Source organism: Pezoporus occidentalis, unplaced genomic scaffold, assembly GCF_034315485.1.
Source record: "Pezoporus occidentalis ecotype Australia unplaced genomic scaffold, CSIRO_AGI_Poc_V1 ctg23, whole genome shotgun sequence".
Taxonomy (NCBI): domain Eukaryota; kingdom Metazoa; phylum Chordata; class Aves; order Psittaciformes; family Psittacidae; genus Pezoporus; species Pezoporus occidentalis.
Window position 1 is genome coordinate 1,516,446 of NW_026914180.1, and position 25,698 is coordinate 1,542,143.

At 42.3% G+C, this 25,698-nt stretch overlaps 1 protein-coding gene across 1 annotated transcript in view; it reads left to right on the forward strand.

The window, feature by feature from the left end:
- Nucleotides 1-25,698, forward strand: part of OXSR1 (oxidative stress responsive kinase 1) — a 93,143-nt gene that overhangs the window by 16,459 nt on the left and 50,986 nt on the right. Inside the window, exons 2-3 of the mRNA XM_062621373.1 lie at nucleotides 3,204-3,316; nucleotides 13,625-13,733. Coding sequence (XP_062477357.1) covers nucleotides 3,204-3,316; nucleotides 13,625-13,733 — 222 coding nt within the window. The remainder of the gene's footprint in view (nucleotides 1-3,203; nucleotides 3,317-13,624; nucleotides 13,734-25,698) is intronic.

A 25,698-nucleotide genomic window follows, 5' to 3' on the forward strand; every position in this document is an offset into this window, starting at 1 on the left:
GCTTAATCCTTGCTTGATATGCTTTTGAGATTTCATTGTTTCTCTATAATTAGTGCTACAGAGGAGCTGAAAGAAATGACGAATTAGTGGGAGAGGGGGGAGTGGGGAGAGCAGGTGGTAATCGAACTGAAGAGAGCTGCCAGAAAAGTAGGAGCAGCAGGGAATTAAATGGGAGGAGTCTGGAGTTCAGATGGTTCTGTGCTATGTACCCAGAAGGATCTAGTTTGGGATTTCATTGCTGTTCAAATAATGCCATACACTAATAACACATCAGGTCCCTCTAGGCTGGGGCATTGTCCAAACACTTAGTGAAGAGCAGTTTTTGCCCTGAAGTCCTAGTCAACATTGATCAGGCAGGCTTGAGGAGTAAGAAGGAGCATGCATGGTCCTGCTTTTAATTAGTTTGTATCTATTGTTTCTGGTAGTAACACCTTTAAAAAAAAAAACAACCCTAAACTAAAGCACGAAGCCATTCTTTGTGTAGTCACTTCTGTAAAAACCCTGGACTTCACTGTCATCTTACGATCTACAACAGTGGTATCATGTCTGCATTGTAAGAAGCATCTCTGCCAGCCACGCTTATGCAGCTGGGTTTAACTGGGACAAATCCTGATACGTCATGTGGGGTGAAGGAGGTGTATACTGAGTGTCTGAGAGATCCAGGAAGAGTCTTTGAGTACAGAGGCTCTTATGTGGATAAGAGCCATGCAAGTAGCTTTAGAGATGAAAATATGCATTGTAAAAATAAGTGAAGAGTTGAAAAGGGCTATGTGACATGACAGTTCTCTGGGGTGCATAGTCGCATGTTCTTACCACATCTGGCTTGTGTTTTCAGCCTCTGTCTATTACTATGCACAAAGACATCCAAAGAAAGAAATTATAATACGAGTGCTTTGAATGTGTCAGCAGCAACGTTTCTTCTGGAATCTAGTGTATTTCCAAAGCAATGATACAGGCACAAGTGTTTTGGTTTTCTTTGTTCTGACTTCCAAAAACCTAGTGCTAGAAAATGCAAACTTGCTTCTCCTGCCTTTTGTCACTGCTCCTGTATGCTCTGCCATCTTTATTTTGAGTCACTTTGTATATTTTCACTCCTTCTCTCTCCCAAAGGAGCAGGTAGGTACCGAGTGGGGAGGAACAGGTCAGTGCTACACAGCATTCCCACTGTGTGGGAATATCTGTGCTAGGGCTGCTGCTTTCGTGTTGAGAGTCCTGCACCTACTACCTGCAGGGCAAAGCAACCACAGGGAGTGTATGTGAAGGTTTGCTTTTGGGATGTTTGTACCATGGTTAATGCTGGGTATTTCAGCCCTGCTCCTGGCAGACTAGTCAAACTCAGCTGTCAAACCTCCTCCCCTTGCTTTTTTGAGTGTTTTCTGAATGTCTGCCTAATGCTTCCATTGTCTCCATCCTGTGCTCAAGACCCTGCTTATGGCACTCAGACTTGGTTTTCAAAGTCCCTTGTAAATATTCTTGCCCCCATAGCTATCACTTTTTTCCACCTAAATTCCTCCTGGTAGCTTTGTTTTGCTCTGCACTGTGAGTAGTGTCTGAATAAATGGCCTCAGTCTTGAACTTCTTAAAAACCCATTTGCTTCATGAAATAGTACAGCTTCAGCAACCTTGCTAAAGGGACCACACGAATGTTCTGCACATTGCTGCCTTCAAAATGTAAATTCTTTAAGTGCAGGGAATGAACTGTCAAGATGATGCTATTGCCCAAGGTGCACTTGCAGTGCTGTATAAAGTGAAATGAGACTCCTGTCGTTTCACTGTTGCAGGTACTGCTTGAAGATTAGAGGAGCAAAACCCCACAGTTCAGGGCTGTGTAATTAATTTTAGTGTAACTTTGGTGGGGTTTTTCCTTTATGTTTCAGGGCTGGATTTCAAGCTCTTTCCCTCACCTAGCACTTTGAGTTTGACCACGGCTTGGTGCAACTTGCTGCTAGAAGACTATTAATGGTTGTAGGGACCTTCAGTAGCCTTTGTTTGAAGATGAGATTGAAAGCTTTTTGTCCTCAGTTGTCTAAACCTTTTTCTACTAGAAAAAAAAAAAACAGTTTGCAAAAATGTGCCTGACCGGTATTGCAGGAATCTGTAAGTAGCTGTTATAGTGTTAAGAATAGGAGATTCTGGTAAAAGAGGCGAGTTACTCCAAAATGCGGAATAGCTGTTCTTGTCTGCCTCATCGGCCCAAATGGGCTCAGGAGTTATGCCTCGTATAATGAGCAAAATACCTGTGAATTTATTTTTAATAGTATTATTTTAAAGTATTGTCAATAGGCAGCACTTGAGCTATTTTCTACCTATTCTAACCTTTTTTTTTTAATTAATTTGAATTTATTCCCTTCTAGTAAAGTGTGTAAATGCGGAGAACCAAGTGATGGGGGAAAGTCAAGCACCAAGGTGTCCTGTTGGTGAGGTGTATGTTGCAGCTGTTCATGAAGGCCAGCAAACACAGGCTTGACATCAACTGGAATTTAAGTCTCACTGTTGCAAATTCCTTTTAATATCAAAGGATGTGATATTGACAAGCAATTTTAAATACATGGTTCTTATCTCTGAGCAGTTTGAACAACTGTATATTCAAATACAGTATTTTTTTTCCGTATTGGAATTTAAACATTCTCTGGCTGTGGTTTTCAACCCAGACACTGAGGAGGTGTGCCTCCTATATGAGAACTGGAGCTGAACAGGCTTGAATCGACTCTACCTCGTGTCTTTGCATGAAATGAGGAGAGAGTAGAACAGCAATTAGGACATAGAAACATCTGAAAAATCTCATTAGTGTTGGTAGCAGAGACTGGGACTTGTTTCAGTGCTTTGGGTGAACGCATCAGGTTAAAAGTCTGTGTGACCTTGATGGCCTTTCTTTTAAAAGAGCACAAGAAGAATCACTCCTCTGTTATAAGTAAGCTGGAGTCTGGGGGGTTGTTTTTTTACCTGCAGAGCTATAATGATCCCACCAAGGGATCATAGAGATCCACTTGTTCCCTTTTGCTTAGCCCAGTGCTTCAATGTTGCAGCTGAGCTGACCCTCCGAGTTGCACAGACCTGGAGCAGGGAGTGTTGTGTTGCCTTCATTGGGTTTTCGTTTGGCTCTCCTGTCTTTACTGACTGGCGTTTGTAATTTTGGTGTCTGATCTACCTTCCCTTCTGCTGAAGTCCCCTAAGATGTTCCTAACTCTCTTTTTCACCCACAGGGAGTGGAGCAACTGCAGTGGTGCAGGCAGCCTTCTGCGTTCCAAAGAAGGAGAAGGTGGCAATTAAACGGATCAATCTTGAGAAGTGTCAGACGAGCATGGATGAACTCCTGGTATGCAATTGAAATTATCTGGGGAGTCGTATTTTGGTTAGCATAATCCGTATTTGCTAAATGCTCTAAACAACCTTTGATGTGATGGTGTGAAGAGTGAGGGGACTTGGCTGATTTCAGTAGAGACAGTTCAGTTGTCTGATTGTGGACATACTTAAAATGTTACTAAGATCTACTCCTGGAGAACTTGAGACTATTTAGAGCTAAGTCCTTTGTTCAAAACAACGGGATTATACAGAGCTAATGTGTAAGTGTGAAGCTCAGCTGTTACCCACAAGAGCCCTGCAGTTTGAGGGGGATCCAGAGCTGTAAGAGTCTAGGATCTTTAAAATTTAAGGGAATCATGTTGCTTTGTTCTCATTTTCTGCAGTTCTTCATGTTTTTTTTCCCTCTTTACCTGTAACAAGAAAACCTAAATGTGTTAGCTGTTTTTCCTAATCTCTTTCTGGTACTGATGCCAGCTAAAGGATCACTGACATATTGCAGGCTGCCATATGGAACTCAGAACTAATTCTGAGTTCTGGACAGTAGCTAGAGTCCTTTGGAGCTGTAGCTGTATAAATTTCTTCTGCTGTCGGCCTTATCAAAATTTTCATAATGGAAAACAATTTCTGGCATTGAGATGTCTCCACTGAGGATGAGAAAGCCCTCTTGGGTTAAACTTTCCATAGTAGATACTGGCAGGCCGGGGTTGAGGACAGGTGAGGAAGTGAGGCTTTGTACCACCTTTCCTTTTAAAGCAACTCCCTAGGTTTGTTTTTTTTTTTTTTTTTTTTGTTTTTAATCCTACCTGTTCATCTTTCTGCTTGCATCTTGACAGCTTCTGTAGCATTACCTCAGGTGCTTGGTTTGGTGATTGCAATTAGAAAGTAGAACAGAGGTAGAAGTCAGGAGTCCTGGCTAGCTCTACACTTGTATGATCTTTAGTAAGTCACTTGAACCATGGTTACAGTTTCCATTTAGTGACTAATGCTGTTTTTACAATTATAGGTATCTGTAAATCTCCTCATGTAAAGAGGAAAGGCTCCATCCAAGCTATTACGTTTTAGTGTGCCTGTGAAGGGCTGCATGTAGGACTCTTAAGATAATCTTCATTCAAATCCTCTTATAGCTCATGCTAGTGTAGGAGTTTGAGATCTCTTCTCTTTTCACAGTTGGTCTTTTTGTCCTGATACCAACCCTTGGTGCTCTTTTCAAGTCTTTTATGTGGCTTGTCCATACTGCTCTGCCTCAGTTGTATTCCAAGCTGTATTTTTATAATGTAGTAATTGAGATTGTTAGTCTTTGAGTAATTGCCAATTCCAGCTAAAAGGGTTAGGTTCAGAAAGAGATGCTGTGGAGACTTGGCATGTAATTTTAGATAAGTACTTCTAATTGCGTATTTTAAATCTCTGGCTGACCTGTTCCTCACAATGATGTTTCTTGTTATGGGTAGGTCTGCAACAAATAGCTGTTGTCAGCTCTCCTAAGCTTCCAATTTTGAGACCAGATTTACTGTGGCTCCTTCTGTAGGCTTCTGTATGCAACTATGGATACTCCTGAACTTAAAATCATTGAGAGGTGGAGGGGGAAGAATGGTTCTGAGCTGTAGCAGCTTCTTGGGGCAGTAGTTGCCAAGGTGGACATGTCGTGTGAAGAAGTGTTTTCTCTGGGTTTGTTCTGAATTTGTCAATGTATTGTCTGTCCTTTCCCAGTGTGAGAACCCATTTCCCTGCTCTGTGTGCTTACCGTCCCTGCTTTTTATCTCCGTATTTCTTCTTCCCCAAAGTAAATATTCTCAAGCTTTTCACTCTCATAGTCTCTCTTTGTGGCAGCTTCCCTGATCAGTTTAAATACTTGGTTTTGAGGAGGATTTTTTTCTTCCAAGAACTGTAAATGTAAATCCTTGCAGATTACAGTGGTTTTAAGAAGCAAGTGCAAAGAGAGCTATGATTAATTCATACTGGGGTATGAACTCATACTGAGGTTATGTCTTCTCCTTCCTATTTCCTTCCTCAGCGCACTTAAACACGAACCTGGGCTTCTATTAAATCCATTAGCCTTCTATTGTGCTGAAGGTGTCTGAGCACAACAGTCAGCTTATGGTAAACTTTGATGTAATGCCTAGGGTCAGGACAGTGCTCTTATGTTACAGCTCTGCCCAGTCCTCAGGCAGTGTGATAAAAAAAGGAAAACTATGCCTGAATTCTTGTATATATATTTTTTTTCTTTATAGTGCTTCAGATCCATAGACTTCTTTATTGGTGCGAGTTTTTTTTTATTCCCAGAATCTGCTTAGCAAAGAGGGTAAACCAGTGTCATGTTCCCTGGCAGAAGGTAAAGGGAGAGCAACAAACAGTTCTGCCATTGATAAGAATGACTTGTTTCTGCAACGCCTTCAGTATCTGTGCTACTCAGTGGCTGGTGTTTTTATTTCTTGAGATGAAGAAGAGGAGGAAGGTTAGTTTGTAGTGGGGTTAGGAAATGCACAGTGTCTATGACTGGCTAAATAGATGAGTGGCCTTGAGCTTCAAGCTTCTGTAGGAGCAGGTGCCCAGATACCAGGGAATGTGGGCCCACCTCCCAGCTCATGGAGATGCTATGCTGAAGGTGATAAGTGGTATGACTTGGCTTGCTAAAGGTATTGATCTTGATCCTTTTATCTCAACATACACTTGAGCCATGTGAGTGGTCAGGGATAACCTTCACAGTTTGTGAGCACTGTGTGACATTCTGGCTTAATGCAGTGGATTAATTTATTGCTGTTATAGGGGCAGGAAATGTAGGAGGGACCAATTTTGTTGTATCATGAGCAAATTAAGTCAAGGCTGTTTAGCTCTTCAGAAGTAGAGAATTGCTGTAAAGAATGTAGAGGTAGGAGAAGCACAGTACAGACATGTGGCTCTTTGTAGCTCAGATACTGAATTAGGTGATGCTAGTCAGGACTTTATTTCAGTGCTTGATTTCAGTCTTTTTCCCTGTCCGCTTGTGAATGCTTCTGGATCTTTTCTAGACTGCAGGTGGGGTTCAGCTGGAAGGGACGTACTACATAGCTTGTAACAGTTCTTGCTCACTGGTGTCACTGGCAGTGGAGCATAAGGAGAGTTGGTCAAGTACAGTGTTGTCTACAATTGATCTTGGACTTTCTGATTTGTTATTGAAGTTCCACTTCTTGTTTTGCAACCCACAGTTGTTAATTAGCTTAGGCAGCATTTGATGTGTGTTTGAAAACAGTCTGCTCGTGTGGTGTTATGTCACAGCTGGACACTTCACTGCTGTGTTTTGCTCTTGCATCTCCTTTCCTTGGTTTGATGCTGGTTGTATTGCTGCTGTTGCTGATCTTTGAAATATAGTGGTGCAATATCTGCCTCAAGCTTTTTACTTGTGTAAGTGCTTTCTTGCTTTGAAGAACTATTGATCTAAAAGGCTGTATATCTCCCCTCTGTCCAAAAAACTCTGCTTCGTTTTCATGCAATTAAAGCTGAGGTAGCTTTCTTTCATCCAGATGGATTTTTTCCTCCCTGCGTTGAGTAGCAGATGATGTGGATTGTCAGTTTAGCAGTTAGTGGGAATGTTGAATGGGCAGAGAGAAACATAAGCTATTGGGTATTCACATTGGTCTTTCCCAGCTGGGGGGACTGCTGCCTCTTCAGTTCCTAGGGTGACTCAACAGAAGACAGGTTCAGGAAAGATCATGTGAGATGTGATGTTTCTGCTCACACAAAGACTCCAAACTCTTCCTAGTCCAGAGACTGATAGGACTAGGCCTGACAGGTCTACACACAAGAGGAGTGAAGTGTACTACTTTTCCATGGCTGTGGTCAGAGGGTAGTTAAGAAAGCCAAGGGAACAAGTTTAACTTCAGTAAAAAGAAACGCCCTTTTGAAATTCACAGAATTAACCTGGGGGAGCTTGCTGCAATAATACAGAGATCAAACATTGCGTGAGATTAAATAAATCAACCTATGGTTGAGAAGGTTAAATTAGATAGGATTTAGAAAAAGGATTATGAACTCCCATGGTTTAAAGCATAAGCCAACTGTTAACTGCCCAGGCTTAGTCAGAAGTCTTCCCTCTAGGCAGATAATTGTGTAACTGCTTGTTATAGGGTTTTACACCTTCTTTTGAAGACTTGGACAGGATATTGAGCTGGCTTTGATCTGACAGAGCAGTTCCTACAAGTGGATTAACTAGACTATAAGGTTGTTGGGAATAAAGCAGCAGACTGCTGTGGAAGTAGTACAGATGTTTCATCCATGCCTGTCATCTTACGGGAATTGCCATTTTAATTCCATTTCCAGGCCTTAGGACCTTTACACTTGCTCCAGGGGAAAAAGTTCCTAAGTGTCAGTGCCAGAGAGTATCATGTATAATATGTGGCTTCAGTGTGGATATTTGATGCGCTGTTACGTGTTTCTTGCATGATGGGATTGCAGCTTTACAGGAAACTTAAACCAAAGATGAATACAGCTTGGTTGTGGTGTTTCTCAAAGCAGCAACAATAGAAATCTTAATTACTGTGTGGGTTGAAGTATTTTTTTGTTTGTTTGGTAAAATTCAGTATGAACATCAGGATTAATGGCAGGTGAAATCCAGAATGCAGAGTATCTTCTTTCACTTTGACTGGATGAGCATGAGGTGGTGCATGTGAATAACTTTAGGGACAATTGACTGCATGGACTAATCATAAATGCATTGTTGAGCTTTAAACACTGTATTGATCTGAACAACTATGAGGGTCAGTAATGTGTTAGTTAAGCTGGTGTTGCTTGTATCTGTCAGAAGTCAGTTGCTTGCCCATTCACTTTGTGGCTGAAACCAGTAAATGGGTGCTTATAAGTTGCCGCACCAAAACAGTTTAAAACATCTGCTCCCTTCAGTGCTTTGTCAGTAATACTGCAGACCTTAAAGAGGGAAGGACAGCTGAATGATGCTGAAGAAAATAGCCACTGAAATGGGCAACTGCTGAATCCCTTGCTGTGGGGAGTGATTTGTTTCCATCACTTAAAAGTAATTTATGAATGAAGACTTTTTATACCTTTCAGAACTGTTTCTTTTCCACTGTTGCTCTGGGCGGGCTCATCTTAACACCTCTTTAATTGTGCCAGTCTACGTCCTGTAGCAACATCTTAAGGAAGCAGTTGAACTGGGTAATCCAGAGGTGGACATTGGATCAGCATCTCTGATTTTGAGCTTTGTGCTCTTTCCCCATCTCATTAAAAAAATGTCTATCAAGTTGATTGTGTTACAAGAACTTAAGGGTTTTATGATGATGTTTGAAAAGGAGAATGAATTCATATTCTCAATTTTACTATCTTCTAGCTAAACCATTAGAATTTCACTTGAAGCAAAATTTGAACGTTACAGCTGCCTGTAGGAACAGAGCTCTAAATCCGGCTTTAAAATGGTGAGGAGGAGCTTTAATGCCTTATACCTTGAGATTTCAGCTGAGAGATAAGTTCTTTGCTATCCATAGTTGAAGCATTGGTGTATTCAAGGGGGAGATCACATCTGACCTGTTTGATTTCATCCCTGGTATGCTTCTCTTCCCCAAATCTCTTAAGGTAATGATTGCCTTCAAATAGGGCAGCCAGGTTGACAGCTTCCTGGAGTCCTCTGAAATTGCAGGTAGCCGCATAAAAGCATACTACTGCTGTATTTTATTTCTTGAGTTTGTATCAGTGTGTAGGAAGTGAAACTAAAGCATGATTTTGCATCTTTGAAGCATGCCTCAAGGGCAGATAAACACGAGGAATAGAAGGTGATGATAGGAGCTGAAAATACCAGGAAGAAGGTTCAGCTAGTAGGTTAAACACAGCCCTGCCTGCTTTGTATCTCTGCTCCTCTTAACTCAAACTTCAGTTGTGTGTCAGTGGGCAAATAAACTCACTTCTGAAATAGCAGGTCCCCAGGAGTATGTCTGACTTACTGGAGACTAATAGGTTTCTTAGAATTCTGAATTATACTTCACAGCAGCTTTATTAGTGTTTTGCAAGTCTTGAAATGCTTCTTTTATTGCTGACAGAAGTACTGAAAACATTTGTCGGAAGCCTTAATAGAAGACATGGAGGCCTTTATAGCTAATCTCAGTCTATTTGCTTTTGGTATTTGACGGTGCAGATATTTTTAATGTCTAGCCCAGGGTGAGCATATAACCATCTCCAAAACACTGCCTGTGTCTAAACATGCTTTTATTGGTAATTCATTTCTCTAGAGCTGAGCAGAAGGCAGTGTAATTTATGGGTCTTGAAAAGGGGAAATTGGGCGTAAGGCTATGTCTCATCACTGAAGCTATTTAGTGTGAGGGATGTTGGTGTGTAAGCAGTGGATAGAAGAGCTGTCCCCTGGATCTGCAGGTGGGCTGAGAGGTCTGTATCAAGTGATCCAATACAGTTGGCAGAGTGGGAATACAGCAACATTTCCAGCTGAAGACTTGTATATAGCAGCCCAAATAAATTCTGATGTTTAGCACTGATGCTATTACAGAGGTGTTGGAATCTCTGTGATGTTTACTGGGAGTCTTCCAATGTAGTTTTGATACTAGTGAAAATCAGGGGAGCACAGTTGTAACTCAGTAATTTCTTCTTTGTGGAATTTGTAGTCCTGTTAGGGAGGAGGTAGGGGGAGGAAATCTGCCTGCTATAACTTGGTTGTGTTTGAAGAGCAGCAAACTCTGAAAAACTTTTGAAACAGTATTAAAGCTGCACTTACTACACAGAAGGGCTGTTGCTGCATTTTATCCCTCTTGTTCCCTCTGTAAGTATGCTTTTGAGAAGAGCTCCCTGGTGATCCTTTACTTGTATTCCTGTTTTAACTACAGCTCTTCAGCACTGTGTTTTTACTGCTGTAGCACAGGCTGTTGTACATACAACAGAATTGGCTCAGTTTCAACTACACAAGGAAGTGTTTTAACTGCAAAGCCCACTGTGATTTGCCATGATCACTTAAAATCAGTTGTATGCATTGAGCCTTCAGGATGTTGGTACCCTCTGTGGGGGTGAAGAGGAATGAAGCTTTGCTGCAGCCAGTATGAGATTAGCCTAGAATGCTACTGAAAATGCTGTGGGGGTCTGCGGGTGAGAGGGAAAGTCTGACTGCTGCTCTTTCTTATTGATACTTATGTAAAACTACTGGAAATCATGGGCTGTGATGCAGTTAATTATTCAGAGCTGTGCTGCACTGTGAGAAAGTGTTTAATCTGCCCATGTTACACATCCACTAGCTGACAGAGGTGTTTAATTGCATACATCAGGTTTGTGATTATTTATTCTCTCTTTGTGCACCAAAGCATATGACAGATTTTAACTTTTTTTTTTTCCCCTTTATAAACTGTACTTCCCAGCCTGGGGAGCAGCCTGAGGTAATGAGCAAGAGAGGAAGCTCTTGGAAAATAATAGTAACTAAGCATCACGGAATGCCAGCAAAATGTTGTAGTTCAGTGCTGCTCCAATGGCAAAGATGTGATTCGGGTCTAGGCTCTTAAGTAAACTTGGTCCAGACTTTGTCTTACTGTTTCCAGAATTCCAGTGGGGTATGCTAATATATATAAAATATGCAGTGTTTGTGTATGGTTTTTGTGCTACTCTCTTAATCTCCCAGGGATCTGGTTCAAAATATTTTGAGTGGTTTAGGTAAGAAAATACGAAAACAGCTTCTCTAGATCATTTATGACAGTGGTGGCTTTATGGCAAGTCTGGCCAATGGGACAATTAACCAGTCAGTGTCCTGCTTGCTACTTTCCACCTGTGCTCTACTTGTGCATGTGTCTAATGACCAGAGAGAGAAATTAAGGACCTGGATTTGCTTGCATGTTTAAAAAGGGGAGTAGAGGGAATAATGTTTAAATTAAAAACTTCAGGCTGAATGCTGACTTCAGGGTCTGGGACTGAGATTGTCATGTTTGTGGATCCCTTAACTAGGGCCTCAGACAATGCTCTGAGCAAGACCAAAATCACAGAATCGTAAAAATCACAGACGCATAAAATCACAGAATCACAGAATGGTTTGGGTTGGAAGGGACATTAAAGATCATTCAGTCCTAACTCCTTGCCACAAGGCAGGGACACCTTCCACTAGACCAGGTTGTTCCAAGCCCCATCCAACCCGGCTTTGAACACTGCCAGGAATGGGGCAGCCACAACTTCTGAGCAACCTGTGCCGTGGCCTTACCACTCTCACAAGAAAGAACTTTTTCCTTACATCTAATTTAAATCCACCCTCTGTCAGTTTAAACCCTTTCCCCCTTGTCCTTTCCCTGTGTGCTTTTGGCAAAAGCCCCTCTCCAGCTTTCTTGTCTTCTTTAGGTACTGGAAGCTGTCCTAAGGAGCTTGTCCAGGCTGAACAAGCCCAACTTTTTTAGCCTGTAGATGATACTAGGGTATGTAAATGAATTCAGAACTCTTAGCTTGATGAGATTTGGGAAGGTTGTATGAAAATCAAAGGTGTTACCCTTGTGTTTCTGCATAGCAGCCCAGAACTTCCCAACCAACTGGGTTTTGTGCAAGGAATGTAACAGGGCACAAACCAGTCACTGAGTCTGACCTGTGTTTTCTGGGCCTCAGTTTCCATCCATTCTCTGGTAGAAATACGAAGCAGGGAAGTAAAAAGAACACATTTGTTGCCAGTTTTGTCAGGGGTTTAACTTCTGTGTTGTGAAGGATCTGACTAGAAGACATTAAGAGACTCAAAAGGTGCTGATTGATTTCCTTTTTGAAAAATAGCTTGATGCAAGTGAGTGCAAGGAAGCTGGAGTTGTCAGAGTAAGCAGAGGATATTGTTTCAGGCTGTATTTATTTTCACAGAGTGGTTTTTAGCGAACAAGTATGCTACATGAAGATGAATAGCCTGCTCCCTGCTCTTCAAATATCCTTTCCTGTTTTGAAGGATTCTTCTTTAATCTTCTTATTGGAGTTTCCTGGAAAGCTGGTGCCTCTGTGGGGAAGCAGAAAGAGGAACTAATTGCATTTGATTGCTCAAATGCACCTACTCCCTGAAAAGCAGTATTAAAGTGGATAAATCAACATTAGCATGTTTCTTTTTAGCTGTGATTGCCAGCCAAACTCTTGCCAAGGGGGAAGCAATGTGCCTTTACCCTGTATTCAGGCACAGAGCTTTGTACATGAGCAGAAGAATTTGGGGTGTCCTAGACATGGGGGAATCCTTCTCAGAGCTTTCTCCTGTACTTTGGTGCTAGGGAGATCTTGTGCTCAGAGGGAGGACTGGATCAGGATGTGAAGGGGTCTTGTTCCCCTCCTCTGTGTGTTTGAGGTTATGGTGCTTGGCTGTGTCTGTGTCATGGGCAGGGAGCTGACAGTGAGATTGATTTAAACCTTTGTAAAGTAAGTGGTCTCCATGCATTCAGTGCAGGAATGTCTTAGTTGAGAATAAAAGTTTAGGATATCAGGGAGTGAGTGTCTAGTGTGGGTGATGCTGGAAGGTACAACTTGACAGGCTGGGGGCTTGGCTGGAGGTACCAGCTTGGCTGAAGCACAAAGGCCCAGCTGGGTGTAGTGCAGGGAGCCAAGCTTGGTGTAATGGGTGGCTTTTTTCTATGGACAGTCAAGAAACCACAAGGCTTTCAGTCTAAACTGGTGATCTGTGCTTGCATAATGAAAAATGGGTATTGTCTGTGATGTTGTTCCCCCATAACCTGGAAAACCTCAACCCTTAATGCATAACCATATTGAAAAATAAACACGGTCAAAACTCAGACAATTTAATATCTGAGCATATTTCCTTTTGTACTCAATTTATAGTGGCTAATGACTTTCTAATCTCAAACTGATTTCCTCTTCTTCCAGTATGACAAAAGATACAGCTGTCCTTTGTGCCTTCAACCTGATTGAGCTCAGCCATCTGCTTTCCTGCTGGGAAGAAACATTAGGAATAAGAGGCCTTTTTTTTCCCCAGAGGCAAATATTTCCCTTTCTCATCCAAATGATAGTCTTCAACAGATTAAGCATCTGTTGTGTCATGCCTCACTGAAAGGAGGAGTTAGCATGAACTTCCTGGGTAGCAAACTGTGTGAATTTTGGGGGGTACTCTGCTGTAGCTGTATGCAGGTGTTCTAGTTCTGACCATTATGTTGCCCTTGCCAAGGGATTTTTGGTCAACTTTTTCTTTCTTCTAAACAGGAAGAGCACCCTAAAATACTTTAGGGCTGTAGTATGATGCAGGCTGAGTGTTAAGAGTATTTCTGGATTTACTGTGTTTATCTTCTGGGTACCCTTTGCACCCTCTTTGAACATTGTGTCTTGAGGAGGATAACTTCTATGCCCTAAGAAGAATAATCACAGGGTACAACTGATAATGATTTATTTCTCTCTGCAGAAAGAAATTCAAGCCATGAGTCAGTGCCATCACCCCAACATTGTATCTTACTACACATCGTTCGTGGTGAAAGATGAGCTTTGGCTTGTGATGAAGTTACTTAGTGGAGGTGAGTGGTCTAATTTCTTTACCCTAAAAGGCAACGTAAAAAGCTGTCTTCCTGTAACATGCTTTCCCTTGTTTGCCTCCTAAGCTTCCTCTTTGAATTAAGACATTTCACAGAATCATAGTAATTTATGTTGGAAGAGGCCTTTAAAATCATGAAGTCCAGCTTTGAACCTGGCACTGGCAAGCTCACCACTAAACCATGTTCCAAACTGCCACAGAGTTTCTTCATCTTGCCCTGTAAGTGTAGGACAAGCTTTTGAGTTGGAGAAGTGTGCAGCTAACCTCAGCGAGCCCAACAGTTTCTGCTTGCTTTCCTATGAGAATTGCAACTCCTCTTGCAAGGCTGGTTCCTTGACCTTTTTCTCATTTGCAGTTTAGAGGCCTCCATGGTGCTGATGGCTTGTTGGTAACCAGCCATTCCATTGATGTTAACTTATTTATGTGGTGGCTGGCCTTGTGAGGAACTTTAAATCACCTCTAGTTTGAGCAGAGTTGTTCCTGTAGTATCAGTGTATGGCCTTAAAAAGGGAGCAGAACATCATTGTTGGGTGTAGCTTGGTTTGTATAGTATCAGTCCTCAGAGCTGGGATTACATTGCCTGCTTGTTCTAGTTGACAAAATAACTGGAAATACTTGGGGTAATTTCAGAAGACTGCCTAGTTAACACAGAGCCAGGGAAAATTCCCCTTTCTGGATTTATTCTCCAAGACACTAGAGAAACAGCCTTTTTTTGTTTGAGGAAAAGAGTTTGAAAACTTCTTGTCAGTAATGCTTTATTTGATGTCCTAATATTTTCCAGGATCTCTGTTTAAGTTAGTCAATACAAGAAATGAAATCAAGTTCTGGGTGATGACACAGAGGATTGTTGCTAGATCTTAGGCCTGTCTTTAGGAAGACTTGATTTTCCTGGCACCCTAGCGAAAAGGAATTGAAAGCTGAAAAGAAAAACCCTGTTTTCTTGCTTTTCAAAAAAAGACTTCTTGGCTTCTCTGTTCTTGGCTTATTACTGAAGGGACTGTGAAATGCCAGAAGATGATGTGGAAAAGTCTGGCTAAACCTGTTGGCTTTTTCCACAAGAGCTCAACAATGACCATAAAACGTGTGTCTTTGAAGATCATCTTTAGAGAATTTTAGCAGTTCTCTTGAGGGCAATCAAATTTCATGCCAACTTAAGTCTATCTTAAAGGGCTTTAATGTCTCATGTGCTCGTGTGTCATTAAGTAATACCCTCTCTTTTCTGGGAAGGATACATAACAGGTCATTAAAGATATGATGGCTGTTTGTGTGTAGAAAAGAATCCCCTGCCAGTGTAAGTAGTTTAGCTGTGTGTATAAAAAGTGTATCTGTGGGAAGGTTTTCAGAGTAGGAGGAAATGGCATTTCAGGGGTGCAGGAGAGGCTGCAGCAATATTCTTGGCCTTTTTCAAGAGAGTTTACAACCTCTTTGAAGAAAATGTGCAGCTGTCTTCACTAGCATTTTCACAGCAGGGTTCTGTCAGAACCAAGTCAGGATTAGCCTCAGCCTTGAACCTCCAAATGTTGTTTCTGTAAAGGCCACACTGGAAAATCTCTAGAAAAGTAACTGTTGCATCAGAATCAGCCTCTTGGTAGTGTGAACGACGACCTGTGTGTCGTGTAATACTTTAAATGTGCTTCCTTGTTATATTGACTGATAACTGACCCTTGTGTAGCTCTGGCATTAAATGTGGCACTTTTGAGTAAAGCTGTGAAAGCTCACAGCTTCTTACTGTATTGCATATGTTGAAGACCAGGGTCATAGAATAAAAGACTAGTAGCAGTGTCATGAGTCCTCCTCTAACATTTCCATGAACCATTATTTTCTCACTTGAAACAATCGGGGGCTTGGGAAATTGCTTAAACTGGCAGAAAACCTTTGAGAATGATCTGTTGCTACTCTTAATGCAGGAGGGTACCTTGAGGTATTTTCCAGCTGTTTTCATGTTACACTTTTTTCATGGCAGTACTTCAGAAGTCTCGTTTTAGCTCTCAAACAAATTCTACAGGACAGTGTTCAGAATGGAGGAGAAACTTGTGTGTTGGAATTTTCTGACAGAAAAGCTTTTTCATTCACTTTTACTGAGACTATTTCCAGTTGTTTTTAGGCTGAGTGATTTATGTAATGAGACACTTCAAAAACTGCCTCTCATTCCTTTCAGCTTACTTCTTATCAGTAATAAAGTGGCTAGTTTTGTGGTGATCTGTCATCCAGTGGGAAAAATAATGACCTGAGTTTCTCAAGAGGAAAAACCTTTTGAGCTTTTTTTTATAAACCAGAAAGGAAGGGGGGAAATAATACTCAGGGTGCACTGAACTCTTTCATTCTATCTAACTATTCAGAGAGCATGGGCTGAGATTTGTACATCCAAGTAAGCACATATGAAATGTTTTGGCATCCTGTATCTTGACTGTGGCTTTTGTACTTAAGACTTTCTTCTGGGTAGAAGTTCAGAATCCTCTTGCTTTTCTTCCGTCAGTGTAAGCTGGCATGTGTTTTCAGGCTGAAACTAGTTTTAATTTCAGCCTTCTTACACTGATCTTATTACTTAGATAAACAGTCTGCAAGGCAGAGCAGTCTGTAATGCAAGCCTTGTTTGTTTTTTTTTTTTGTTGTAGTAAATATAATTTATTTTCTGGTTGCAGTCATTCTGTTGAAATCTTAATCTAGTCATGTATGCAAGTATATTAGAAATGTCTCTAGGGGAAAATACTCTAAATCTATGAAGCATTATTGTCTTGTAGCAGTGCCTTGCTCCTTTGAGTAGGTAGCTGGTGTACTCAAAGGTAGCTTAATTGCCTGACTGGCATTGCTACTGGAATGGAACTATTTGTCTCTGCTTTGCAAGTATTACTGGTGGAAGATACCATTTTCCATCTTTGAAAGTCATCAGCAGCAAGGAGGTAAGGGGCTGGTGAGCTGGTGGGGAGCAACATGTAAAACTGATGATGTGCATCAGAGCCCAGTCAAACAGGCTGGTTGAAGTTACTACTGAAAGTTTGAACTGGCAGATTTGATACTGAAGCAGATGCAGAACATAGCTGTTGCTGATGGCAGAAATGTGGCTGTGATGATACCCAGCTGGTAGTGACAAGGGTGCTGGTGCATCCAGTTACTCTGACACCCTCTTTCAGATCTGGTGATGTGTGCCTGAGTAAGGTTTGTGAAGTATCTGCTGTTCCTCTCCCTTAAGTAGAAATTTCAGACCCTTTCCTCCAGTGACAACACTGTTTGTAGGGATCTAAGCTTAGCCATGTCAGCTTAGTGTCCCAGCCTTTTTGGTCCAGTGTTGCTCTAAATTAAACTCCAATGGCTATTTCTAGACAGCTGCTGACCTGCTCTTTGCCTTGTTGGCATTCCCCTGTAATTAATTTTACTCATGCCTTTTTAAAGTCATCTGAAGCCCAGTCCTGCTGTCTAACTCCTGTAGCTTTTTAGTAGGAAGAGGAGCAGCTGTCCTGTTCTTGTGCTTTTTCTGATTTTGACCTGTTTGCTTCTCTAAATTCCTGCAGATTTTAGTAAGAGCTCTTATTTCACAGGTGACCCAAGGCTGTCGCTATCTCTGCAGAATGGTTGCTTATATGAAACAGCTGGCCATGGTGGCTTGCTATATGCCAAAACAATTCTTACTGTCTTAACCTACAGCAGATGAGACCTCCAAAATATTTTTAAACTGTGAAGATCCTTTAAATATTGAAATATTTCCAGATAGGGCTCTCCAGTCTTCTGCCTTCTTGAAGGCTTCTAATTAAATCTGCAAAGGACATTGCTGCATTGAAATAGTTAAACGTTTTAATTTCCCAAAAGTTTCTAAGATTATCTATTCACTTTTCCTTCAGCCTTGATCTTTATTATCTGCTGAAGTGCTTTTGCCAGCAGTTGAGCAAGCCAGACCAAAGGGGAGGCATGGCAAGCTGTATGCTTTCACCAGGGAGATAGGGCATCTTTTTCTACTTCTGCCCTGTTAATCTCTCATCTCCCCATGCCCAATTCCAGCAGTGAGTTATGAGCAAAGCCAAAGCCACAGGTTCCTAGGAATCCTTATGTTCATGTTGAATATTTTGTTAGAAGAGAGCTATGCTATTTTGAGTCCATCTGGAAGGGTTATAAAATTTTATTTGTAGAGGCACATTTTCAAACAATTAAGGATGGAGTAAGTCAGAAGCAGATGTTACGGACTGTACATGATGGTAGAATGCAGAGTGTGTTGATACGTTGCCACTCCTAGCTATAATAGGAAAAGCATGAAAAAAGTAGTTTGCCTTCAGATTTTCTCCTATAAATGTCTCAGCCTCAATTGCAGTAGGCTGTTTTGCCCTCTTTATTGTATTATCTTGCTTCCTGCCTTAATCTTCTTGTATTTCTTACCCATCCATGCAAGTGCTCTGGAGGGAAGGAGGCAAGAAGTGGAAGCCTCCTCAAGTCTCCCTCTGTCCTAAAGTGGTTTAACCAGGGTAAAGAAGAAACTTAAGAACTAGAAACCCCAGCAATCTACTTAAACGTCATTTCCTTTGTTTTGTATAACTTGTTCTTTCCTTTACTTCAGTACTCTTTTGCTGTATCTGTGTTCTTCAGCCCCAGAAGTACCAAATCCAAGCAGCTGTTCCTTCTTTCACATTTTCTTCCTCTGGTTGTCAGAGGCTGACAAGATGCAGATTCAGTTCTTGGCTCTGATGACAGTCAATCTCGCTGAAACCGCTGGCTTCTGAGGTGTCTTAAAAGAAGCAGCAGTGAATCCTGTCAACTCCCGGTTCTCATGCAGTGTGTCAAGCATCAGTGTCCATCAGATTTGGGGCAGATCTTGGTTCTCACAAAATGGTGTAGTGATCCCCAGCACCGTTTTCCAGGCTACTTATGCCAGGCCTCTAAATGACAAATCAATGCAGGTAATGTTACCTGCCTCTTTTTTTTTTTTTTTTTTGTTCAAATGAAGTTAGAGTATTAAATTTTCTTATTCTACTTGCCAGACAAATTTAAAGGAGTTGTCCTGATGTATAACTTGGCCTGTATCTTTGTCCTTTCACTTAGGTTATAGGATAACGTGCAAGATGTGGTTCCCAGAGCAACTAGCCCTGCTGTACATTTCTTTTGCCCCTGGGGTCGTGTGAAATTCCACCTGCAGTACTCCTGCATTTATCTGTGATGGCTTGGCTTCGCGAGCAAAGATTTGGGAAGCGCTTTAACCACGCTTACTTACAAGCACGATGACCAAGGGCATGTGGGATATGCAAATCTGGTTGGAAAAAAGGGTGCTTAGGCAATCAGGAAGTGTCTGACCAGGACTGTCATCTCCTGAGCGATCTTGAGCTACCCATGCGCTGGTCCGCCCTCATGCAAGGTTGAATCTGCAGCTTCCCATGCACCTTGTCACCTGCCATTTTGACCCTCACCTGTCCATACGGACAAGTGAGAGTAAGCCCTTCCAGCCTGCGCAGTGGATTTTTTTAGGTGAGGGGCAGCTTGCGCAGAACTGGCCCCACCCTTTAAACCTTTAACTGCCACGGCCTAGCTAGCTAGGATGGTGACAGCACAGTCCACAGGTTGTAGGTGTTGTAAGAGTGTCCTCTTTGGTGGAAGACCATGCAAGGCTAGATGAGCTCCATCAGCCCGGGTGTGAAGATAGGAGTTTTCCTTCTCCTATGAGGAAGGCTAACGAAGATTTGGGAATAGCTTTACCCACACATTCTGAACAAGACTGTCATCTCCTGGGATCCTTCGATGTCCGCTCTTCCTATCATTGTGAAGCAGAATTCACCAAGTGTTGAATTGTTCACCCACTAATAGGGAACATGAGCTGGCATTTATCTGTAATCTTGTCTAAACAAGCTTTCTTTTCTGCTCAGGTTTTCGCAGTCTTCTCTGCAGCCCCTTGCCCTGAAGCATTGAGCAGTGTCACTGGTGTGGCTGTCTGAATACTTCCTTCCTCTCCTGAGGAGGAGCATCAGAAGTGGGTTTTCTAAATGCCATTACATGTGCCTACTAATGTAGGTGAGGTCAAAGAATTGCTTTGGATTTCGAACAGAAAGTGTTGATGTTTGTGGTGGCTTGCTGTTGAAAGTGAATCAGTGGAACAATTAGGACTTCTTGCCCCAAGGGTGCGATTACACAGAAGTTTTCTCCAGCAGCAAAGCAGGTTTAAGAAGTTCCTGGCTTCTCAGTCTCCACCCTGCCTGGAAAACTGTATTACCAGTTACTGCAGTGATCTCATTTACAGTGCGGCTTCATAAGCAGATCCTTTGGTGCAGCAGGGAGGTGGTGAACCATGGAACTCTTTACTCTCATTTTGCTGTGGAAGAAAATGCCAGAGTAGTACATGGTACAGAGTGTTGGACAGTTTTACTGGGTACATGTATGACATGCAAGACAGGACTGCATTTACTAGGTTTCAGAACAGACCATTGCGAATGGTCTGCCTGATGGCAGTATACAAAAACTGAATATCCCTTTCTTACAAATTCAGGATATTGGTCTGCTTGTGGGTTTCCTTTGTCTTCATCGCTCAGACACTGCTGATGTAGGGGGAAATCATAGAATCAACTGGGTTGGAAAAGGCCTTTAAGATCATCAAGTCCAACCATTGCCCCAGAATCTGCCAAGTCTACCACTTGGTTTTTGGAAGGAGCTGGCTTCTGTAGATCAAGTCAGGCTTAATTGGATATTCTCTAGCCATGACGAAATGGGAAGGCGAACTGAACTTCCTGTTCTTTGCTCCTGGGGGGCAGTGGGATGTCTGTTTTGCTTATGCATCTGGACAAACATTAGTTTGTCTGCTGTAGAACTGGCATGAACAATACGGACTCCAGAAAAAGTTTTTCACTGCCTTTTTGTCCTGCAGCAGCTATAGGCTGGGTTTTATCAGGTGAGGGTCAGTTTATGTACCGCTAGTTCCTGGTGACTTCCGCTACCATTAGGAGCTATTGCTTTAGCAGTTCTCAGAGCAGACTAGGAAGTCTGGGAGTTTAAGCAGAAAAAGCACTCAACTTTCAGTTGCTGTGCAATTAGCACTGGGAGATTGTGCTTTACCTAGCAGATATAGTGCGGTTTGCAACTGGTGTCAGAATATACTGGGGCACTTTAATGCTGAATGATAAATAATGCTAAATAATCTATCAGATTGCACAGTATCTTGCAGGTTTCCTGTTGGTGTGCTGCACAGTGTATGTTTGATGGGCAGGAGTTTGTTTATAGCTGCATTTTTTCCACATCAATCTCTAAATGTCCTCTCCTTTCCTTTGTCTTCTGTTCGGCTTTGTGAGCAGTTGCTCATCACCAGACTTCTTTAAACATCCTTACTAATGACAGCATTATTTATATTTACATTTAAGCTCCAGTTCTGGCTCTTCTCTCTGTCTTGTTTTGTCTTTTCCTGATATGCTTCCCCTTTTGGGCTTGGGAGAGCTTTTCAGTCAGCCTCAGCCAAACTTAATTTCTTTTTTTTTCTCTCACTTCAGGCTGATCCTCCTGTTCCATGAATCTGTAGCTTCTACTTGTGTGTTTCTTATGAGAAAAATCAGGAGGGAACTGTTGTAATCAAACCTGGTGCCATGTATAATATGACAGAATGGTAGAGATTGGAAGGGACCTCAAAAGATCGTCTAGTCCCATCCCCCTGCCGGAGCAGGAACACCTAGATAAGGTTACACAGGAATGTGTCCAGGCGGGTTTTGAATGTCTCCAGAGGAGACTCCACAGCCTCCCTGGGCAGCCTGTTCCAGTGCTCTGTCACCCTCACTGAGAAGAAGTTTCTTCTCAAGTTTAAGTGGAACCTCTTGTGTTCCAGTTTGTACCCATTACCCCTTGTCCTATCATTGTTTGCCACTGAGTAGAGCCTGGCTTCATCCTCGTGACACTCCCCCTTTATATATTTATATACACTAATAAGGTCACCCCTCAGTCTCCTCTTCTCCAAACCACAGAGACCCAGCTCCCTCAGTTTTTCCTCATAAGGGAGATGCTCCACTCCCTTAATCATCTTTGTTGCCCTGCGTTGGACTCTCTCCAGCAGGTCCCTGTCCTTCTTGAACTGAGGGGCCCAGAGCTGGACACAATATTCCAGATGTGGTCTCACCAGGGCAAAGTAGAGGGGAAGGAGGACCTCTCTCGACCTACTAACCACCCCCCTTCTAATACCCCCCAGGATGCCATTGGCCTTCTTGGCCACAAGGGCCACAGTGTTGGCTCATGGTCATCCTGTCGTCCACTAGGACCCCCAGGTCCCTCTCCCCTACACTGCTCTCTAACAGGTCGTTCCCCAACCTATACTGGAACCTGGGGTTGTTCCTGCCCAGATGCAGGACTCTACACTTTCCCTTGTTATATTTCATCAAGTTATTCCCTGCCCAACTCTCCAGCCTGTCCAGGTCTCACTGGATGGCAGCACAGCCTTCTGGCATGTCAGCCACTCCTCCCAGCTTAGTGTCATCAGCAAACTTGCTGATAGTACACTCAATTCCCTCATCTAAATCGTTGATGAATATATTAAATAATACGGGTCCCAGTACTGACCCTTGAGGCACTCCACTAGTTACAGGCCTCCAACTAGACTCTGCCCCATAGACTATAACTCTCTGGCTTCTCTCCTTCAGCCAGTTCACAGTCCACCTCACTACCTGATCATCCAGACCACACTTCCTCAATTTAGCTGTGAGGATGCTGTGGGAGACTGTGTCAAATGCTTTGCTGAAGTCAAGGTAGACCACATCCACCGCTCTGCCATCATCCATCCACCGTGTTATTTCCTCATAAAAGGCTAAGAGATTGGTCAAGCATGATTTCCCCTTGGTGAAGCCATGTTGACTGCCCCTCATAACCCTCTTATCCTTGATATGCCTTAAGATGGCACCAAGGACAAGGTGTTCCATCACTTTCCCAGGGATGGAGGTGAGGCTGACCGGTCTATAGTTACCCAGGTCCTCCTTCTTGCCCTTTTTGAAGACTGGAGTGACATTTGCTTTCCTCCAGTCCTCAGGCACCTCTCCCGTTTCCCAAGACTTGGTAAAGATGATGGAGAGTGGTCTAGCAATGACTTTCCGCCAGTTCCCTCAGGACTTGCGGGTGCATCCCATCTGGACCCATGGATTTATGGATGTCCAGATTGCTCGACTGGTCTCTAACCCATTCCTCATCGACACCAGAGTACTTCACAGGGTTATCTAAAATAGAAGTTTTATTCTAAGGAGGAATCAGAAATAAATATTTATTTTTTTATAAATAATTTATTATTTATAAAATGACATTATAGTGTTTTTAAAATGGCATTGCAGTATATTTTTTTCTCTTGAAAAAAATTGTAATTGTTCTTTAATATGTGCTTGGGTGCCTTATTTCCAGCGTTAACCTTGTCTTCTGGCCATTAGATAATGGGAGAAGTCTGTCTTACCCAGTGCGACTGAAGTTTGCACATGGAGCACAAATCCATACCAAAACTACATTTAAGCAGAGATCCAGCCCTGTTCAGATGTACTCTTGTTTCCCCAGTTATTTTTAAACTAGTTTGGAAGCTGGCTCAGAAACTGGCAGTATCTGGAATCATGTTGGTTTTTGAAACAGTATGATCAATTTGTAAAGCATGTGCTCTTGTGTAGATTGGATCTTGGTTCCAGCTTAGTTGAATTAGTTTCCAGTTAATTTCTAGGAGTTAATATATTGCTGTTGTTTTCCCCCTTAAAAACCAGTTGTTTTCCCCCTTAAACTAAGGATTGGGCTCTGATCTATGGAACTATTCATGCATAACACAGTTGGTGGAAGTGAGAAAATTTGTCTGCCTCCTAAGACAGTGGAGGTCTTGCCTTAATATGTGTGTTACGTGCTTAACTCAAATCCCTGCAGACAGCATTGCATTGAATTTGTTAGGATGATGCTGAAATCCAGTCTCTTGTCTTCTAGCAGAAAGCACTGTCCTCAATAGTGAAATTCCCATGATTTCTGCTTTCAGAGTAACTTTGTGTTTAGCTATCGGTTTCTGTTTGGGGATCTGGGTTCAGTTGCTCCATGTCAGGCTTCCTGAGCCAGAATCCCAGAAAATTTCAAATCGTAAAATAATAGAATCACAGAATGGTTTAGGTTGGAAGGGACCTTAAAGATCACCTGGGTCTAGCCCCGTGCCACTAGAACAGGTTGTTCCAAGCCCATTCCCACCTGGCCTTGATCACTGCCAGGGATGGGGCAGCCACAGCTTCTCTGGGCAACCTGTGCCAGTGTCTCACTGCCCTTACAGGAAAGAATTTCTTCCTAACATCTAATATAAATCTACCTTCTTTACAGTTTCAAGTCATTACCCCTTGACCCCTTGTGGTACAAAGCAGTGCATAGGAATGCAGGTTGGCGGCCTTCTTTGTATTCCATTGTCTTATGCTTTACGAAGTTGCGATTGAGTCAGTACTAACTCCCAAATTTTCTGCTCTGTGGGGTGGAAAATTCACTGCTTAATTATGTTGTGGTGCCAATAGCAAAACTTTCCCCTCCTAGTGCTAACAAAGTGGTGATGGGGATGACCCAAATAACACTTTCTTTGACAGGAAGGTGGCTCTTGGGTTGCTTTTCTGCTGTTTCCTGAACTAAGCATTCTGCTGATAGGCTTTTTGCTGTTCTCCTTTCTGTAGAAGACTGGCAAATCCCTCCCCTTCTTCAAACATCTCAGTGTGAAAGTGTTTTTTAAAAAAGCATGCTCAAGAAGTGGCAGGCTGGACTGGGAGCAGATATAATATGGGTGTGAATCAGGCCTTTCACAACAGAGGATGGCTTCTTGTCTTTCTAACCCTCACCCCCTTTTCTGGGTTAAATACAGCCTCAAACTTAGCTAAACGTAGTATTTTTTTACCAAATTTGAGTGCCATGTGATCTGCCTCCTCATGTTCCCTAAGCCCTTTGCAGGAGAAGAGAAATGTTTGTGAACAAAGTCTGCTAACAAAGTTGTGGGTGGAAGGAGGACAAAACGTACGTGAAGAACCACATATTTTCGCTGGACTTACAAAACAAGTGGCAGTTTGTTTTCCAGATAAAGGCACATTTGAGAGGAAAAACCTGAACAGTCAAAGTTGAGAGTTTTTTGGTGATTTTTCTTAGGTGTCACAAAAATTCTTGTCCAAAATAAGAAGCATTGAGGCTTGTAAGCACGTACTTTTAAAATATGAATATGTAACAGGTTGAATCCCAGGTGAGCCATCATGACACACAACAGAGGATCCTTTTTTTCAGGAGCCTAAAGGTGAGATTTCAGTGAAGGGGAGCATACTCTGCCATCTGGGGTTTTACAATTTCCTTTGGTACAGCTAATCTCGTTGCCATGCAGGAAGTCCAATGTATGTCAAAACAACCTGAGTTACAGTTAGGTGAAACCTTTGAATTAATGAAGACCCATATGAAAACTCACTAAAGATTAGTGCTTCTGTGCTCAGACAGGGTAAAGGAAGGCTGAGCACTGCAAAGTATTCTTGCATAAAATGTTGATGAGATGGTAGGCAACTTAATTTCTTTTTTTTTTTCTTCTGTTTTTTTTTTTTCTATTTTGTTAGTGCCTGCTGTGTGAAGATTGTGTCTTTTGCAAATACTTTGAATTGAGAAACGGCTTTTTGGAAAGAGGAAGCTGGAGGTGCCATCCAGAGCTGCCAGGGAGCTGTTCTAATTGCTTGGTGTGCTGACAAAAGGGGTTTCCTCCCCCATTCACAAATGTATTCTCTCTCCTCTTTATCCTCCTTTTTCTTCTTCATTGTATCTGAAACTCATCTGCTCACAGGTTATGGTCACTACCAACCAAACACATCTTGAATTTCTTATCTTCCTCTCAGTTTATTTTTTGGTGGATTTAGTGGGTGTACAGTGTGAGCACTGGTTCCAGTGGGCCAAAGAAGATGTAAAGTGTGTGGCTCTGCAGAGTGGCTCTCCTGATTGCAGCAAGCTGTTAGGTGAACTCAGTGCATACAGTTCCCCACAGATTAAGAGAGCCGTATACC